Raw genomic sequence first — 10,912 nt, forward strand, 5'->3', positions numbered from 1 at the left:
AACCAATGGCTTTGACACTCTGTAGATAGATCAAGGAGGATGTCATTCCCCATCCCGGCTGATATTTCACTGTCAGTCATCTTTAGAACAGTTAAAAGTGCCCACTGGTTCCCTGGGTGCCTTGGTTCACATTTTTTTTTACTATTTGCTGGCATGGAGGGCAGTTCCTCTTCCTCAGCATTGGGGCTTTGGGGACCAGAGGTTCTTCATCCCTTCTGGGGGGACACCCAGTGGCTCTTCCTCGCCGGAAGAAGGGCAGGCGTGCCCCATCTTTCTGCTGCACCGTGTCTTCCGCGTGGCAGTTGAAGGCAGCACGGAAGCTCTAACAGACGCGCGCTCCAGCTGGACAGCACCTGCACCGAAACCAGGGCGAGCGGAGGAGAGCAGAGGAGCTCCCCTGAGAGGTGAGGCTGTCGTGCCTCTAGGGTACCCCCCCCCCCCCCCCCCCCGCCCCGCAGAGCATCAGCACAGACCACAAGGCTGGAACGCCCGCAGCATTCCTCACTGCTCCCCTGGGGCATGAAGACGATCAGGGCAGCCCTCACTGTATGACTGTCTCAGGGACACAGAGCCGGCACTGCAAGCCGTGTGGCAACTCTAGGCCTGTCATCAGCAGCCAAAGGGCTCCCCTCTGCTCAGTGAGGACAGCCACCCAGCCAACACACCCAGCGGCACTAAAGCAGGCCAGCGGCCACCTTCATCCTGTGCACCTCACACCCACGTGCAATAACCACCCAAGATGCCCCCCGAAATACCCCAAAGTGTTTAGTCATATTTCCTGCATTTGTGGTTTCTCCTTTAACACAGTGAAGTAGGAAGTATGATATGGCAACGCAATCAGCATTACTTTTATTAAAGGGGTTTGGAGAAGTTAAACTAATATCCCTGTATGGATGACGAGCATAACAGATGCCCTTTTTGGCTAAGCAGAAAAACAAACCAAAACGAACAACAACAAACCGTCAAAATAATTCACCCGAAAACATTAAAATATTCATGAGCTCTGTAAATCCAAAGAACGTGCTTTTCAAGCCCATACTGCGGTAAAATAAGACAATAGAGCTAGAGGGCGACAAACTCATGGACCTGACGCTCTCCGGTTAATCCTTGGAGCTTCCATCCGCATTTGAACGCCAAGGGCAGTGTTCCCCACAAGGCTTTATCTAAATTAAATCCCTGCTGCGCTGCACCGGAGCCTCTCGGGAAGTCGGTCTGTCCCGCCAGCTCACCTTTCCGCGGGTCGATGTTCTCGGTCCGGGTCGCCTCGCTCCCGGGGCGGGACGCCGGCCGCTCACACCCACTCGGACTTGCTGGGGCCCGGGAGCGGGGCGCTCGGCGCGCACGGGCGCTCCTCCCACCCCGGGGCCGCCGCTCCTGGCCCGGCCCCGCGCGGCTGGTCGCTGGCTGAGGACAGCGAGTCGCTCTCGTCCTCCCCTGGCAGCTCCGGGTGCCCCGGCACGGTGGGCTCCGCTGCGGGGCTGTACGTGCCCTGCCCTCCAGTCCGCAGGCCCCGGCGAGCGCGCGCCCCACGTCCCCCGTGCGCCCCGTGTCCCTCCCGCGCCGCACCCCCCGCCCCTTGACACGGCCTCCTCCGGGCCCCGCCGGGTCGCCTGCGCGTCTTCCAGCGCACGCTGCAGACAAGGTCGGCGACACTGAGCAGAAAGGACAGCGCGCAGACCGCCCAGACGAAAAGCATCAGGATGGACTTCTCCGTGGGCCGAGAGACGTAACAGTCCACCACGCTGGTGCAAGGAGGGTGCGTGCACGAGAATCTCTTGGGGACCAAGAATCCGAAGAGGAGGTAATGCAGGGCACCGAAAGCGGCCTCCGTCAGGGTCCGGAGGCAGAGGTGGACCACGTAGCCCGAGGAGAAGTCCGGCACCGTCAGGCAGCGCCTGGCCCCAGGGGTCAGTTCGGGGCCGTCGTGGTCCACCGAGTCATCACCCAGCCAGCGGGATCCACGTGCCGCCTGCTCGGCTCCTTTGTGCAGCACGTAGACACTGAAGACCGCGGATGGAAGGAGAACAGACACGCTCTGGATCAGCCAGAACCGCAGGTGGGACACGGGGGCGAAGATGTCGTAGCAAACGTTGGCGCATCCGGGCTGCAGAGTATTGCACACGAACCTCTCCTGCTCGTCCTGGTAGACCGGTGACCCGGCCAGGATGAGCACCACCATCCTCAGCAGCACCATGAAGATAAGCCAGATCTTCCCTGGAAAGAGGGAACGGGGAGGGCACCATCACAGCCATACAAGCACATCTCCTCCCAGCAACAGCTGTAAATCTTTACTGGTGCTGAGCCTGGAGAACTAAGTGTGTAAGCATGTGTTTTAGTCACAGCAACGGTATCAGCCTGTTAGCTCACTGGACGAATGTCTAACGAGCACTTACACCGTGTCGGACAGTGTGTTCAACTAGGCACACCTCGGAGATACTGCGGGTTCAGGTCCAGACCACCCCCCAAAAAGCGAGTCACACGGATCTTTTGGTTTCCCAGTGCATATAAAAGCTATGTTTCCACTATACCTTGGTCTATTAAGCGTGCAATAGCATGATAAAAAACAATGCACATACCGTAAGTAAAAAATACTTCGTTGCTAAAAATTGCTAACCATCCTCTAAGCCTTCAGCCACTGGTGGTAGTAACATCAAAGATCACTGATCACAGCACATCGGAATAAATATAATAACAATGAAAAAGTTGGAAATATTGTGAGAATTACCAAAATGTGACACATAGACATGAAGTGAGCAAATGCTGTAGGAAAAATGGCACCAATAGACTTGCTTGAGGCAGGGTTGCCACAGACCTTCAACTGTTAAAAAAAAAAAAGCAGTATCTGAGAAGCACCATAAAACGAGGTATGCCTGTACGTGTTTGTAAAATGCTTTGAAATTGGCAGATTTAAAGAAGCATGGATACTAAAATGTTTAATCTAGTTTGGCTAGTTCAGAGTTTGGGCTGAAAGTTCTAGAAAGAAAATTGGGTGGTTGTAAATAAAGTCTTCCTCTTAAAAAGAGTGAACTTTTTCAAGGATGTTAGTGCATTCCTGTAACTGTGTAGAGCAAATACAAGCTACTAATTTCAGTGAGTTTTCTCTTTGATAAGAGTCCACACGATCTTTATGTAATCGGTGGGCTCTGTAGCCCTTTCATTTTGCTCTGTAGCCCTTGAAATCGAATTTCTTGACGAACATTCAGTTTTTTAGACTCTTCAATAATTCAGAACTCCTTCCCCTCTATTCCAGCTATTATGAATTGAATTTTGTCTTTCTTCAATTTATCATGAATAAATGAGGCTAACATAGAAATCAAAATAACTTCCAAGTCCTATTTTCATTTCATGAGTCAACTATTTTGGAGTGTGTTGAAGACCCAGTCAAAATAATCTGTAAATATTGTGTTTTGTGAGGAGATACAGAAATCATCACCTGACTTCAGAAAAACTAAACTCTCTTATAAATTAAGGCAGTTCAACTCAAGGACTGTGTGACCATTACGTGATAAACTCATTAACTCAAACTTTTAAAACCAAGTTGGCTTCGTCTAAAAAGCAATGAAGAAGAAAAATATCAACCACTTCACAGACATATTTTAATCCTTTTCTCAATCCCCTTTACTAGGATACCCATACCTCTCTGAAAATTTAACTTGGCTACACCAAACTCAGAAATCGTATTACTTTCTTTGTCAAAAAAATAAAAACTAAACTAAAATTGGGATTTGGTTTAAAGTGCACAGAGAACTTACTAATCTTTATAGATGGAGCTTCAAGGATAAACCCTAAAAAGATGAACAAGAAAGCTTACTCAAGGCATAAATTTCTCTAACTTTGACTGTATTGTTCCTTTTCCTAGTAACATAGCCAGAGAAGAGTTACACAAAAATACCCCTCCCATTTGCTCAGCCCCCGAATGTCAGCAAAAAGACTCCCCTTGAGAGAAACATCGCTCACTCCCAAGACATCCTTAAAGGATGGGGGAGCCTCCTTAAATAATGGGGAATTAGAGGAAAGCTTGAGCCATGGCTCCCTGTCCTCCAGGGATAGGCAGGCCTTACTCATTGGGGAGGGCCAGGAAAAGTGACCCAAGGCAGAACAAGTGTTCTGCAGGGGTTGGCGCTACTCACCCACCATGGTCACATTGCAGTTTAGGGTGATTACGAGGAACCCCAGCAGGTCCAGCTGGTCCATGCTTTCAGGGGGTCACAGACAAGGTGGCTGCAGACTTCCAGAGCCTGCGTTCTCCAAGGAGGTGGGAAGTCTTTGCAGGAAAAAATGTATCTTAGCTACAAAAGACTCCCAGGTGAGAGCTGGAGATACAAAAGGGAAGATTCAAGCCCAGGAGCACAAGGTCGTTCTTCTGTCTCCAGTTGAGACGGTGCCGAGCTGTTTGAGGCAAAGCCTTCCTGACAACTGCAGTGCCCAGAGGCCAGAAGCAGCCGTCTCTCATCGTGGCTATTCTTACCCTATTGGGACATTCCAGGCCCTCGGCAGTGCTCACGTGTCTCCACCAGGAGAACTGATGCTTCAGGATATAAGAGAAGCAATGACGTTCATCCCAAGAAAGAAAAGTTCTGTTAACCAGCCAAGTCTCTATTAAAAAGGCGTTTCCTCCTTGAAAACATTTCCACACGCACTTCTTCACTGCTTAAAGAAGCGCTAAAATGTCCATATTTCGTCTCTTCTATGAAGCATAACCCACCATAACTCGAGCCCCAAAGGATCTTGTCCTCAACTCTGAATTCCTATACCATGGGTGCCAGCAGGAATCTGCACCTGGGATGCGTGTCCCAGCGTTAGGCTGTGACAGTCATTCCGTAGCTGCTTCCTGTCTGGCTTAGTGACGAGAGCCCTTCACGCAGAGACAAAGGACCTGGATGCAAAACTGGGGGCAGCCACCTGGTCACCAGGAGTCACTGAATCTCCCGAGAGCCTTGTCCTGCAGTGGGGTTTGTGGGAGACAGACATGAAACGATGGTGTTAAGAGCACCTAGCATGCAGAGGGTGTGCAAAACTCGAATCAGTGGCACTTCCATCCCTAACTGGCCCCAAAGACCTTCATAGATGATGTCCTCCTTTTGTATCTCCCGGCCCCATCGAGCCCAGGGCTGGTGCCGTTGAATCAGCTTAACAAATGTCCATTAAATTTGTCATAAAATATCACCGCCTGGACCTGCTGACATCAATCACAGTTGCATCAAAATCCTCTCGTGGCTGCCACCTTTCTATCTGGGAAGAGCCCATCCTGCAAGGCTGGGGGTCTATCCTCAGAGTGGAATTTGTGAACTTTAAAAGGAATGATTTCAATTTTCCATGAAAGCTATTCTTGATATCCTACCTTTTCTCCATTTCTGATCTATTCTTGACTTTAGTAATAACCCTAGAAAGAGTCCCCAAGGAAGAGTACAACAAAGATGCTTTCATCTTCATGCACAGGACACGTTTCCACCCACAGAAAACATTTTGACCCCCTTGAAAGGAACAGTAGTTTTGCTATATTTTAGTCAAACGCTTTGACACGAACAATGAAATTTAGAGAAACTGTAGTCACATTAAAATTTTGAAGTATTTGTTTCAAGGGTTCAAGTATAAAATAAAGGAAAATATCTTCACTTCCTAATAGACCGTTCAGGTTATTGGCTTAAAAATGGAAAGACCAGGAAAGCAAGGACTGAATTTTGCTGTATGATATAAATAGCCTATTCTGCATGGGGATTCAATTAGAATGTTGTGACCTTGAGCAAATCACTAGGGCTTTTCATGCCTGTTTTCTCATCAGTGAAGTAGAAAAAAAAATGTGCCTCTTACCTCCACAGAGTGGCTGTGACATGCAAAGTGAGATCATAGGCATGAAAATGGTTTACAAATACAAAGAATTACGCATGGGAGTGGCTGGTGGTGCATCTCAGGGTCTGCTCCTCTGGGTCCCACCCCCAGCCTTTCCTTTTGCTCCCACAGCATCTTCGGGCTGCCTGTCCCCTCCCCCTCCTTCATCACTTTGCCCTCCCTCCTCTAAGTCTACCTGGTCCCCATTCTGTCTTTCTTCTTCTGCTTTGTTTCCTCTCCTGCTAGAGGGCATTCTTGCTTTTCCTGGAAATACTAACCCCTTGTGGCTGCCAGAAACAAGATGGGGACAGAGAGGAGGGGCTGTAACTGGAGCATCAGATACTACCTCTCCCTCCATAAAATTACCCCAGAATCGACGGGGAACTCTGATTCGTGTGTCTGTGGGGTGGAACGAATATCCAGGGGAGTCCTGTGCTCGGCCCAGTGGAAAAGAAACCCAGCAGGAGTCAGGGACACTTCTGTCTTCCCTCTTTTCCTTTTCTTTTTCCTTTTTCCATACTGACTTCTGAGATGTGCATCTGTCCACTAAACCATATCACCCACAAGACAGCACAGACTGGTCCCCATGGGGAATACAAAACCCCCCAAATTCCATTCTCCACAGACTTGCCGATTCATGCAGATTTAGAAAATACCTTAAAATCCACTCAGCCCCCTTCCTAAACTTTCTAATCTTGAAATTAAAGGTATGGCCCAGACCACCAGCCTCAGCAGAGTGCTTACATGACATTCGGTGTCCCTGCCCTGGCCAGAGAATGTTTGATCCGTGAAACATTAAAAGTACAAAAAAGTTTTCAACTCTCCAGAATGTTAAAGAAATTCAATTATCTGCATAGTACAATGTTAGCACTTCAAGTATTTGAAATTGTATTTTTTTAACTTTTTCATGGAAGTCTTTCTAAGACACCGTTGGAATCTAAGCAGACGGGACGGGCAGGACGGACAATGTGGGTAGAAGGGATGGCCGGGTACCAGCGGTCACTTAGAATCAGGCTTTCCTTATGAAGAAACCACGAGTCTCCACCACCAGCTTGCTTTCTGTTCCCAGGTGTCGGGCAGTCAGTCAGAACACCCTTCCTGAGTGCTGTGGTCTGAATGTTCGTGTCCCCCGAAAATTCATACCTTGAAATCCCAACCCCCGAGGTGATGATATTCAGAGGTAAGACCTTTGGAGGTGATTTATGGAATGAGTGCCCTTTTGAAAGAGGCCGAAGAAAGCTTATTCTCCCAGAACTGTGAGAAATGAATTTCTATTGTATCTGAGCCACCTAGTGTATAGCATTTTGTGATAGCAGCCCAAATGGAATAAGACACTGTGATATCAGCTGAAATGGAATCCAACAGATGTTCTCACCATCCAGGCAGGAGGGAGGCATCCTCTTACTCGTTACTATTGATGTGCTGTGACTTATGGGTGCCTTTTAAAATATGATTGCTAGTGTGACAAACACAATTCAGTCCATATTTACTAAGCACCTACTATGTCTCAGGCACTGTTCTCGGCACAGAGAATGAAACAAATTGCTGCCCTCGTTGAACTTACATTCTAGTGGACAGAACTGACAGTGAACAAGAGAAGTATCTTCAGCAAAGTAAATTACTAATCGGATGGTGGTAAGTGCTGGAGAGGAGAATAAAGTGGAGACGGGAGTAAAGGATGTCCAGGAGTAGCGGGGCGGCCAGAGACAACCTCGCTAAGGAGGGCACATCTGAACCAAGGCTGAGGCAGGGGAGGGAGGGAGTCCTCGTAATCCCTACTCGCTTTTCTAATTTGCCCAGACCCACGCCTACGTAGCAGAAGTTACTAAATGGCCCCCAATCCTTTCCAGGGCCTGTGTATGCACCATGTTACACAGCGCAACCTCTCAGGACCTCACTGAACATGTGGGTCCGAGGGTGAAGCAGTGGGACCACACTGCAGAGCAGGGACCGGGGACGCAGTGGAGCTGTTCGCCAGCATCCAGCACGGGGTCGCTGCACCTGCCACAGATGCACCTGGGGGGTTTTTGTTTCCAGATCATGTCCAAACCGTTCAAAATTCGTCATCAAAACAGTCGCCGGTAGTCAAAGAGGTCATTAGGGAAAGAGTACAGACTTCCGGATCAGAGGGTCTAGGTTCCGACCTGGTTCCAAACACATACCAGTGTTTGACCCTGAGCAAACACTAACCCATCTGAGCTTGTTTTCTTCTCTTCACGGAGTTGAGGATTCATTCCTTCCAAATGTATTGAGGCCCCTCCTGAGAACTCTGTCGAGTCTTGAGAATGCAAATTGAAGATTGGGATTGAGACATACACACTACTATATATAAAATATATAACTAAAAAGGACCTCCTATATAGCACAGGGAACTCTACTCAATACTCCATAATGGCCTATATGGGAAAAGAATCTAAAAAAGAGTGGATATATGTATTTTTTTAAACATCTTTATTGGAGTATAACAGCTTTACAATGGTGTGTTAGTTCCTGCTTTATAACAAAGGAATCAGTTATACATATACATATGTCCCCATATCTCTTCCCTCTTGCATCTCCCTCCCTCCCACCCTCCCTATTCCACCACTCTAGGTGGTCACAAAGCACCGAGCTGATCTCCCTATGCTATGCGGCTGTTTCCCACTAGCTATCTATTTTACATTTGGTAGTGTATATATGTCCATGCCACTCTCTCACTTTGTCCCAGCTTACCCTTCCCCCTCCCCGTATCCTCAAGTCCATTCTCTAGTAGGTCTGCATCTTTATTCCCGTCTTGCCCCTAAGTTCTTCTGACCATGTTTTTTTCTTTTTTTTTTTAGACTCCATATATATGTGTTAGCATACGGTATTTGTTTTTCTCTTTCTCACTTACTTCACTCTCTATGACAGTCTCTAGGTCCATCCACCTCACTACAAATAACTCAGTTTCGTTCCGTTTTATGGCTGGGTAATACTCCATTGTATATATGTGCCACATCTTCTTTATCCATTCATCTGTCGATGGACACTTAGGTTGCTTGCATGTCCTGGCTATTGTAAATAGAGCTGCAGTGAACATTTTGGTACATGACTCTTTTTGAATTATGGTTTTCTCAGGGTATATGCCCAGTAGTGGGATGGCTGGGTCGTATGGTAGTTCTATTTTTAGTTTATAAAGGAACCTCCATACTGTTCTCCATAGTGGCTGCATCAATTTACATTCCCACCAACAGTGCAGGAGGGTTCCCTTTTCTCCACACCATCTCCAGCATTTATTGTTTGTAGATTTTTTGATGATGGCCATTCTGACCAATGTGAGATGATACCTCATTGTAGTTTTGATTTGCATTTCTCTAATGATTAATGATGTTGAGCATTCTTTCATGTGTTTGTTGGCAATCTGTGTATCTTCTTTGGAGAAATGTCTATTTAGATCTTCTGCCCATTTTTGGATTGGGTTGTTGTTTTTTTGAGATTGAGCTGCATGAGTTGCTTGTATGTTTTGGAGATTAATCCTTTGTCAGTTGCTTCATTTGCAAATATTTTCTCCCATTCTGAGGGTTGTCTTTTCATCTTTACGGTTTCCTTTGTTGTGCAAAAGCTTTTAAGTTTCATTAGGTCCCATGTGTTTATTTTTGTTTTTATTTCCATTTCTCTAGGAGGTGGGTCAAAAAGGATCTTGCTGTGATTTATGTCATAGAGTGTCCTGCCTATGTTTTCCTCTAAGAGTTTGATGGTGTCTGGCCTTACATTTAGGTCTTTAATCCATTTTGAGTTTATTTTTGTGTATGGTGTTAGGGAGTGTTCTAATTTCATTCTTTTACATGTAGCTGTCCAGTTTTCCCAGCACCACTTATTGAAGAGGCTGTCTTTTCTCCACTGTATATTCTTGCCTCCTTTATCAAAGATAAGGTGACCATATGTGTGTGGGTTTATCTCTGGGCTTTCTACCCTGTTCCATTGATCTATATTTCTGTTTTTGTGCCAGTACCACACTGTCTTGATTACTGTAGCTTTGTAGTATAGTCTGAAGTCAGGGAGCCTGATTCCTCCAGCTCTGTTTTTCTTTCTCAAGATTGCTTTGGCTATTCGGGGTCTTTTGTGTTTCCATACAAATTGTGAATTTTTTGTTCTAGTTCTGTGAAAAATGCCAGTGGTAGTTTGATATGGATATATGTATTTGTATAACAGATTCACTTTGCTGTACACCTGAAACTAACACAACACTGTAAATCAATTATACCGTGATGTGCTCCTGCTTCAGCAGAAAGAGAATTTGAAAATGCAGGAAAGGAGAGGGAATGCGGGAGGGGCAAAGTAGGGGGAGGGGAGTAAGAGGTACCAACTATTATGTATAAAATAAGCTACAAGGATGTATTGTACAACACAGGGAGTACAGCCAATATTTTATAATAACTGTAAATGGAGTAGAACATTTAAAATTGTGAATCACTATATTGTACACCTGTAACATATAATATTGCATAGCAACTGTACTTCAATTAAAAATAAATAAGCAGTAAAGGAGCAGTTACAGTGCACCGTGATGGGGGCTGCTTTGGGGGAACACAAGAGGGCACTGTACTCCCAGGGTTCAGGGAAGACCCCCACCCCGGGGGAGGTGGGGGAAGAAGCCAAGTAGCCAGGATCTGAAAGCAGGTTGTGAGGCTAGTCACCAAATTCCTCCCCAAGTTCATGACTTGCCCTTATTATTTTGGAAAAGTTAGTGGAAAATTGGAAAGTGAAAGCGATACAACAGTGACCAGAGGTAAAGTTCTGAGCCAGAGGTGGGGTCCCTGGGGAGAACCAGAGAGATGCTCGGGCCTCCACCAAGAGTTACTTAGACCTCAGCCAGTTAGCTGTGTTCAATCTAGAGGAGAAAGATCAAGATGAGAAGGGCCTATTAAACACAAAATATGTTTAGGGATTCCTTTTTTAAAACACTCCAGGAACAATAAGATGGTATTGATCTCTCCCATATGGAATGGAACGCGCATTTGCAGACAGGCGCTGGGTAGGAAAACAGGAGCTCCGTTCTGGACAGACCTGGAGAGCGTACACTTCAAACTCACACGTCCCAACAGACCGAGCTTTTCCCCAGTTC

The 10,912-nt window shown here is 46.7% G+C and overlaps 1 protein-coding gene across 1 annotated transcript; it reads right to left on the reverse strand.

Moving 5' to 3' along the window:
- Nucleotides 1-367: 367 nt before the first annotated feature.
- GJD4 (gap junction protein delta 4) lies at nucleotides 368-4,194 on the reverse strand. The gene is made up of 3 exons (XM_059915290.1): nucleotides 4,131-4,194; nucleotides 1,230-2,214; nucleotides 368-397 (listed from the first exon to the last, which is right to left on the reverse strand). The coding sequence occupies exons 1-2, from the start codon at nucleotides 4,192-4,194 to the stop codon at nucleotides 1,292-1,294; spliced, it is 987 nt and encodes a 328-aa protein (XP_059771273.1). The 3' UTR covers nucleotides 368-397; nucleotides 1,230-1,291.
- Nucleotides 4,195-10,912: the final 6,718 nt, after the last annotated feature.

The sequence above is a fragment of the Balaenoptera ricei genome, chromosome 2 (assembly GCF_028023285.1).
Source record: "Balaenoptera ricei isolate mBalRic1 chromosome 2, mBalRic1.hap2, whole genome shotgun sequence".
NCBI lineage: Eukaryota > Metazoa > Chordata > Mammalia > Artiodactyla > Balaenopteridae > Balaenoptera > Balaenoptera ricei.